At 43.9% G+C, this 9,347-nt stretch overlaps 1 protein-coding gene across 1 annotated transcript; it reads right to left on the minus strand.

The window, feature by feature from the left end:
* Positions 1–4,706: 4,706 nt before the first annotated feature.
* On the minus strand, positions 4,707–8,134 carry LOC145867072 (stonustoxin subunit beta-like). The gene is made up of 3 exons (XM_082971115.1): positions 7,965–8,134; positions 7,726–7,772; positions 4,707–7,328 (listed from the first exon to the last, which is right to left on the minus strand). Exons 2-3 carry the CDS (start codon positions 7,745–7,747, stop codon positions 6,757–6,759), a joined length of 594 nt encoding a protein of 197 aa, XP_082827241.1. The 5' UTR covers positions 7,748–7,772; positions 7,965–8,134; the 3' UTR covers positions 4,707–6,756.
* Positions 8,135–9,347: the final 1,213 nt, after the last annotated feature.

Below are 9,347 nucleotides of genomic sequence, written 5' to 3' on the forward strand. Positions count from 1 at the left end.
CCAGGTGGAGAGTATAACAGAACATGGCCAAGATGTTCAAATGTTCATAAATGACCAGCATGGTCAAATAATAATAATCATAGTAGTTGTCGAGGGTGCAACAAGTCAGCAACTCAAGAGTAAGTGTCAGTTGGCTTTTTCATAGCCGATCTTTGAGAGTATCTCTACCGCTCCTGCTGTCTCTAGAGAGTTGAAAACAGCAGATCTGGGACAGGTAGCATGTCCGGTGAACAGGTCAGGGTTCCATAGCCACAGGCAGAACAGTTGAAACTGGAGCAGCAGCACGGCCAGGTGGACTGGGGACAGCAAGGAGTCATCATGCCAGGTAGTCCTGAGGCATGGTCCTAGGGCTCAGGTCCTCCGAGAGAAAGAAAGAAAGAGAGAAAGAGAGAATTAGAGAGAGCATATTTAAATTCACACAGGACACCGGATAAGACAAGAGAATACTCCAGATGTAACAGACTGACCCTAGCCCCCCGACACATAAACTACTGCAGCATAAATACTGGAGGCTGAGACAGGAGGGATCAGAAGACACTGTGGCCCCATCCGATGATACCCCTGGATAGGGCAAAACAGGCAGGATATAACCCCACCCACTTTGCCAAAGCACAGCCCCCACACCACTAGAGGGATATCTCCAACCACCAACTTACCATCCTGAGACAAGGCCGAGTATAGCCCACAAAGATCTCCGCCACGGCACAACCCAAGACAACCCAGACAGGAAGACCACGTCAGTGACTCAACCCAATCAAGTGACGCACCCCTCCTAGGGACGGCATGGAAGAACACCAGTAAGCCAGTGACTCAGCCCCTGTAATAGGGTTAGAGGCAGAGAATCCCAGTGGAGAGAGGGGAACTGGCCAGGCAGAGACAGCAAGGACGGTTCGTTGCTCCAGAGCCTTTCCGTTCACCTTCACACTCCTGGGCCAGACTACACTTAATCATAGGACCTACTGAAAAGATGAGTCTTCAGTAAAGACTTAAAGGTTGAGACTGAGTCTGCGTCTCTCACATGGGTAGGCAGACCATTCCATAAAAATTGAGCTCTATAGGAGAAAGCCCTGCCTCCAGCTGTTTGCTTAGAAATTCTAGGGACAATTAGGAGGCCTGCGTTTTGTGACCATAGCGTACGTGTAGGTATGCACGTCAGGACAAAATCGGAAAGATAGGTAGGAGCAAGCCCATTTAATGCTTTGTAGGTTAGCAGTAAAACCTTGAAATCAGCCCTTGCCTTAACAGGAAGCCAGTGTAGGGAGGCTAGCACTGGAGTAATATGATCACATCTTTTGGTTCTAGTCAGGATTCTAGCAGCCGTATTTAGCACTAACTGAAGTTTATTTAGTGCTTTATCTGGGTAGCCGGAAAGTAGAGCATTGCAGTAGTCCAACCTAGAAGTAACAAAAGCATGGATACATTTTTCAGCATCATTTTTGGACAGAAAGTTTCTGATTTTTGTAATGTTACGGAGATGGAAAAAGCTGTCCTTGAAACAGTCTTGATATGTTCTTCAAAAGAGAGATCAGGGTCCAGAGTAACGCCGAGGTCCTTCACAGTTTTATTTGAGACGACTGTACAACCATCCAGATTTTAGGCTTTATTACTGCCACTTTTAGTGAGTTTGGTACACATCTGGTGGATAGAGAGCCGTTTATTATGTTCAACATAGGAGGGCCAAGCACAGGAAGCAGCTCTTTCAGTAGTTTAGTTGGAATAGGGTCCAGTATGCAGCTTGAAGGTTTAGAGCCCATGATTATTTTCATCATTGTGTCAAGAGATATAGTACTAAAACACTTTAGTGTCTCCCTTGATCCTAGGTCCTGGCAGAGTTGTGCAGACTCAGGACAACGGAGCTTTGGAGGAATACGCAGATTTAAAGAGGAGTCCGTAATTTGCTTTCTAATGATCATGATCTTTTCCTCAAAGAAGTTCATGAATTTGTTACTGCTGAAGTGAAAGCCATCCTCTCTTGGGGAATGCTGCTTTTTAGTTAACTTTGCGACAGTATCAAAAAGACATTTCGGATTGTCCTTATTTTCCTCAATTAAGTTGGAAAAATAGGATGATGGAGCAGCAGTGAGGGCTCTTCGATACTGCACGGTACTGTCTTTCCAAGCTAGTCGGAAGATTTCCAGTTTGGTGTGGCGCCATTTCCTTTCCAATTTTCTGGAAGCTTGCTTCAGAGCTCGGGTATTTTCTGTATACCAGGGAGCTAGTTTCTTATGACAAATGGTTTTAGTTTTTAGGGGTGTCACTGCATCTAGGGTATTGCGCAAGGTTCAATTGAGTTCCTCGGTTAGCTGGTTAACTGATTTTTGTCCTCTGACGTCCTTGGGTAGGCAGAGGGAGTCTGGAAGGGCATCTAGGAATCTTTGGGTTGTCTGAGAATTTATAGCATGACTTTTAATGCTCCTTGGTTGGGGTCTGAGCAGATCCTATATCATAATGAATCAGATTACATGGAGAGGAGGGGGGACCTGATCCTAGATCATAATGAATCAGATTACATGGAGAGGGGGAACCTGATCCTATATCATAATGAATCAGATTACATGGAGAGGGGGGACCTGATCCTATATCATAATGAATCAGATTACATGGAGAGGGGGGACCTGATCCTAGATCATAATGAATCAGATTACATGGAGAGGAGGGACCTGATCCTAGATCATAATGAATCAGATTACATGGAGAGCCGGATATATATATTATACCCTACTATTTTTTAATATTTAATATGCCATAAACGATTGTTTTTTGAACAGTTTCGTTAATTCATTCTAATTAATTTAATCATTATGACACACCCCTCACTATTGTCATTGGTTGCACTAATTGCACTGCCCGTCTACATAAGCTGGTTCAAGTATTGATGACATCACCCTGAAGAAGGCACAGTGATGCTGAAACGTTGGTAAATACCCAATAAATTACTGGGAGTTTATATATGGAGTGTGGGATTCTCTTAATTTTGATAGTTTATAACTCGTATGTAGTTGCCATCTTTTTGTGTTTTTCAGGCAGCCTGGGAAAGAACTGAAAAAACTCACTAAAGAGTCAAGACAGAGACACCAGAAAGACCCAAGAAGACTTGGACGCAGCATCAGAGGACAGAGAGGGATGTTCAGAACTCACTCAGTCTGGTCAGTTGGTGAGGGTAGACTTGGAGGCTGCTTACCTGACATGGAGGAAGTCCCCCCTCCTCTCCCCTACCTTCCCTATACCCCCCTCCTCTCCCCTACCTTCCCTATACCCCCTCCTCTCCCCTACCTTCCCTATACCCCCTCCTCTCCCCTGCCTTCCCTATACCCCCTCCTCTCCCCTACCTTCCCTATACCCCCTCCTCTCCCCTACCTTCCCTATACCCCCTCCTCTCGCCTACCTTCCCTATACCCCCCTCCTCTCCCCTACACCCCCCTCCTCTCCCCTACCTTCCCTATACCCCCTCTCTCCCCTACCTTCCCTATACCCCCCTCCTCTCCCCTACCTTGTTTGTGATTAGGTTAGAAGAGAATGACTCCTCAACCCAAGAGGTCCTGGAGCAGCTGTGATCAGGATAGAAGAGAATGACTCCTCAACCCGAGGCCCTGGAGCAGCTGTGATCAGGTTAGAAGAGAATGACTCCACAACCCAAGAGGCCCTGGAGCAGCTGTGATCAGGTTAGAAGAGAATGACTCCTCAACCCAAGAGGCCCTGGAGCAGCTGTGAGAGAGCATCAGTGTTGAAGCATTTGGGGAAATTTAAAGAAGGTTTCCTGGTAAAGAGGATTGACTGTTACGTAAAGGGTCAGAGCCACTGAGTGGACAAAATATTAAGGATACCTTCCTAATTAATATTTAGTTACGCCTGGTCAGTTTGTCATGGAAAGAAAGGTGTCCTTAATGTTTTGTGTTAATTACATAATAATTATACATTTATGGATTGTTTTATGTAGCCTATTGTTTTCTATTTATTCAACCTGCCATCTACCCACCTGGGGATTGAGGGTTATGAGAGAACCCCCACATCACTAGCTTCTCTTTATTCAACCTGCCATCTACCCACCTGGGGACTGAGGGTTATGAGAGAACCCCCACATCACTAGCTTCTCTTTATTCAACCTGCCATCTACCCACCTGGGGACTGAGGGTTATGAGAGAACCCCCACATCACTAGCTTGCATGTTTTGCAGTCTTGTAAAGATAAGGAGGGGACGACTGGGAGGCAGGTTGGCATTTATTGTTATGAATCTTGTCCTGGAGGCAGGTTGGCATTTATTGTCATGAATCTTGCCCTGGAGGCAGGTTGGCATTTATTGTCATGAATCTTGCCCTGGAGGCAGGTTGGCATTTATTGTCATGAATCTTGCCCTGGAGGCAGGTTGGCATTTATTGTCATGAATCTTGCCCTGTAGGCAGGTTGGCATTTATTGTCATGAATCTTGCCCTGGAGGCAGTTCAGCAAAGTATTCCCTAGCTGGCACAGGCACAAAGTAATATAATCAGATTTTAATCCTAACCTCAACCCTAACCACACTGCTAATCCTTCCCTTAAATTAAGACCATAAAACAACATTTTCCACAGCCAATTCTGACTTTGCTGCTGACATATCTAGAGGAAATCGCACAGTTCTGCCTCCAGGTCAAGATTCATGACAAACGTCAACATGAGACAGGGAGAAGCAATGTAAAAATCAATAACAAAATTGTTTTCCACTATTAACATGCTTTTTCTTGTTTCAAGTATGTTTTATTATGAAAAGTACAATATAACCATGTATACTTGTACAACTATGGAGCGTATGTCCACATATAATTGTACAATTTGTTTTTCCAACATAAAAGACAAGAAATGATCACATTGGTATTTTAACGGTGTTATTGTAAGAGTTTAAATGTTTAAACAGAGGATACATCTAAAACAGGATAAAACAAGTGCAGTATGTTGTGAGAATGTTACTTTAACGTCGACTCATAACGTCACACTATAACTTCATGGGAGTCTTGTGGAAAGACTGCATGTTGTTTTGGGTGGATTGAGTGACGTCTTCATCAACACTTTGCAGAATATTCCGGTAATATTTTCACCTCTTGTCGGCTGCAGACATTCATAAGGAGTTCCAGTAGTTTATTTGTCATTTGCAGGTATTAAAAGTAATACATACTTTGTAATTCCTTGTTGGAGCTCTCTCACATACAGGACAGTACATACCAGAGGAGGCTGCTGAGGGGAGGACGGCTCATAATAATGTCTGGAACAGAGTGAATGAAATGGAACACATGGAAACCACGTGTTTGATACCATTCCACTTATTCCACTCCAGCCATTACAAGCCTGTCCTCCCTAAATAAGGTCCCACCAACCTCCTGTGGTACAAACACAAACAGTGAAATATATCATAAAAAAATGCAAAGTGGTAAAAGATCAGAAAATATTACAAGCCTGTCATGTGTGAGTGTTCAGTGTGTGTTTGTCCATTGTGTGTGTTCAGTGTGTGTGTGTTCAGTGTGTGTGTGTTCAGTGTGTGTGTGTCCAGTGAGTGTGTGTGTGTGTCCAGTGAGTGTGTGTGTGTGTCCAGTGAGTGTGTGTGTGTGTAAGTGTGTGTGTGTCAGTGTGTGTGTGTCAGTGTTTATGTGTGTCAGTGTGTGTGTCCAGAGTGTGTGTGTGTCCAGTGAGTGTGTGTGTCCAATGTGTGTGTATCCAGTGTGTTTGTCAAGCATGTGTGTGTCCAGTGTGTGTGTGTGTGTGTGTGTGTGTGTGTGTGTGTGTGTGTGTGTGTGTCCAGTGAGTGTGTGTCCAGTGTGTGTGTGTCCAGTGTGTGTGTGTGTGTGTCCAGTGAGTGTGTGTGTCCAATGTGTGTGTATCCAGTGTGTTTGTCAAGCATGTGTGTGTCAAGCGTGTGTGTGTGTGTGTGTCTGTGTCCAGTGTGTGTGTGTGTGTGTGTGTGTTTCAGTGTGTGTGTGTGTTTCAGTGTGCGTGTGTGTGTGTGTGTGTGTGTGTGTGTGTTCAGTGTGTGTGTGTGTGTGTGTGTGTGTGTCCAGTGTGTGTATGTTTCAGTGTGTGAGTATGTGCCCAGTGTGTGTGTGTGTGTGTGTGTGTGTGTGTGTGGGTTCGTGTGTGTGTGTCCACTGTGTGTCTGTGTTGAGTGTGTGTGTGTGTTGAGTGTGTGTGTGTCCAGATTGTGTCCAGTGTGTGTGTGTGTGTGTTCAGTGTGTGTGTGTGTCCAGTTTGTGTCCAGTGTGTGTGTGTGTCCAGTGTGTGTGTGTGTGTGTGTGTGTTCAGTGTGTGTGTGTGTCCAGAATGTGTTTGTGTGTGTCCAGTGTGTGTGTCTAGTGTGTGTGTCTAGTGTGTGTGTTGAGTGTGTGTATATCCAGTGTGTGTGTCCAGTGTGTGTGTGTGTGTGTGTGTCCAGTGTGTGTATGTGTCCAGTGTGTGTCCAGTGTGTGTGTTGAGTGTGTATATCCAGTATGGGTGTGTGTGTCCTGTGTGTGTGTGTCCTGTGTGTGTGTGAGTGTGTGTGTGTTCAGTGTGTGTGTGTGTGTGTTTATGTGTGTGTGTGTGTTCAGAATGTGTTTGTGTGTCCAGTGTGTGTGTGTGTGTGAGTGTGTGTGTGTGAGTGTGTATGTGTCCAGTGTGTGTGTTGAGTGTGTGTGTGTCCAGTGTGTGTGTGTGTGTGTGTCCAGTGTGTGTCTGTGTCCTGTGTGTGTGTGTGTGTATGTGTGTGTGTCCAGTGTGTGTGTGTGTGTCCAGTGTGTGTGTGTGTGTGTGCAGTTATTATTTCAGGGACACTGAGTCGCCAACAGAATAAACCCAAAACCCTGGATAGAGGGGCTCAGTGAATGTGGAGGTGAATGTGATCAGGTGGGTCAGTGTGTCAGAGGAGGCTCTATAGAAGGACAGAGTGCCGGCTGGCCAGTCCAGATACACTCCTACTCTGTGGGAGCTGGAGGAGGGGACGTCTATGGTAGTGGAGTTATTATTATACCAGCTGGAGGAGGGGACGTCTATGGTAGTGGGATTATTATTGTGCCTGGCTCTGTAACTGTTGTCATAGCAGAACAGACTCCAGGACTTGTCATTCCATCCAAGACAACAGTCATCAACCCCTCCTCTCCTGTTGATTCCTTTATATGTCACTCCTATACCAGCCCCCCCACTCCTCTCTGCCTCCCAGTAACAGCGCCCAGTCAGACCCTCTCTACACAGCACCTGTCCCCAGTCCTCAAATCTCTCTGGGTGATCAGGATACGGCTGCTCCTCTCTCCTCCATGTCACCTTTCTGTTCTCCTCAGACAGAGAGAGGAGTCTGTTTACTGTGTTTAGGTCCAGTGTGAGATCACAGACATCTGATGGATGAAACCAGACACAATATTAGAAATCATCATCATTCACATTAGAATGTTAACTCACTTTTCACTAATTCATTTAATGTAGATGTTTCTAGGTATCAAAAGGAGAAGTTAAGGTAACTTGAGACTTGTTGAATGATCATATGTTATACTGTATGGTAATATAAAACACACTTATTCACATTAATTACACACACACACACACACACACACACACACACACATACACACACGTCAACTCTTTGTAAACTTTGGTGTCCCTGATTTCTGCTTCTGTAGAACTACAGCTGATATTTAATATGACCAAGTCAGTAATGATGGTGGTCTTTGACTTTGACTTAACTTGAATTAAGACTTATTCTTAGTCATATTCTTCACAGCAGTCAACACTCACATTTTCTAATCCCAGGTTTCATTCTGAACTCTCCACCATGTTCCACACTGTAGCGGTAAGCAGAAGAACAGACAGTCATTGAGGGATACACCTGAACTCACTCACACACACGCACGCGCACACACACACACACACACACACACACAACTTTGTCCAAGTGGTGGTAAGAATGTTTGTCTTAACTAGCCTGAAAAGTCAAACATGTCTGATATGAACATTGACATAAACCCTCTACATACTTGAGTTTCTCCAGTCTGCAGTGTGGATCCTCCAGTCCAGCAGAGAGCAGTCTGACTCCTGAGTCTCCTGGGTGATTGTAGCTCAGGTCCAGCTCTCTCAGGTGTGAGGGGTTTGACCTCAGAGCTGAGACCAGAGAAGCACAGCCTTCCTCTGTGACTAGACAGCCTGACAGCCTGCAAAGAGTCAAATCATATTAAAATCACACTGCTATTCTTTGGTGGTGAAAATAGTGGCAGTATATTTCTTCAACATATTCAGATATATCAGTGTCCTGAAACCTTTCATATCTATTCAGAAATGAATGTATCATATTATAAATGACAAATTATCAAAGTTTTGCCTGCAGATAGAAACATGTATAGTACAAATATTTGAGTAGACTGACCAGACCAGTTTAAAAGCAGTATCAGTCAAAAGACAAACTGAGGTATCAGATTTAGATTGTATTGAGTATACAGTCCACACCATGTCTATTTTGACAGTGAAGTTAACATTTTAAATGTGGCTCTATACTCCAACATTTTGGATTTCAGATCAAATGTTACATATGAGGTGACAGTATATAATGTCACCTTTTATTTGAGGATAATTTCATACATATCTGTTTCACCATTTAGAAAAATGAAAGCGCTTCATGTATCTAGTCCCCCTATTTAAAAAAGTCATATGTTTTCTGACCAATTCACTCATAGTCTATTAAATTAGTCAAAAGTTTAGTTTTTGGTCCCATATTCTTTGACTGCAATGACTACATCAACCCTGTGACTGCCATGATTGAGAAAGATCATGAATAATAATGAGTGAGAGTTACAGAGGCTACAACAAAACATTCTAACCTCTCACCATTACCAATAACAGAGACTACAACAAAACATGCTAACCTCTCACCATTACCAATAACAGAGGATACAACAAAACATTCTAACCTCTCACCATTACCAATAACAGAGGATACAACAAAACATGCTAACCTCTCACCATTACCAATAACAGAGACTACAACAAAACATGCTAACCTCTCACCATTACCAATTACAGAGGCTACAACAAAACATGCTAACCTCTCACCATTACCAATAACAGAGGCTACAACAAAGCATGCTAACCTCTCACCATTACCAATAACAGAGGCCACAACAAAACATGCTAACCTCTCACCATTACCAATAACAGAGGCTACAACAAAACATGCTAACCTCTCACCATTACCAATAACAGAGGCTACAACAAAACATGCTAACCTCTCACCATTACCAATAACAGAGGCTACAACAAAACATGCTAACCTCTCACCATTACCAATAACAGAGGTTACAACAAAACATGCTAACCTCTCACCATTACCAATAACAGAGGCTACAACAAAACATGCTAACCTCTCA

Source organism: Salmo salar, unplaced genomic scaffold, assembly GCF_965601325.2.
Source record: "Salmo salar unplaced genomic scaffold, fSalSal1 ptg000177l, whole genome shotgun sequence".
In the NCBI taxonomy this organism is placed as follows: domain Eukaryota; kingdom Metazoa; phylum Chordata; class Actinopteri; order Salmoniformes; family Salmonidae; genus Salmo; species Salmo salar.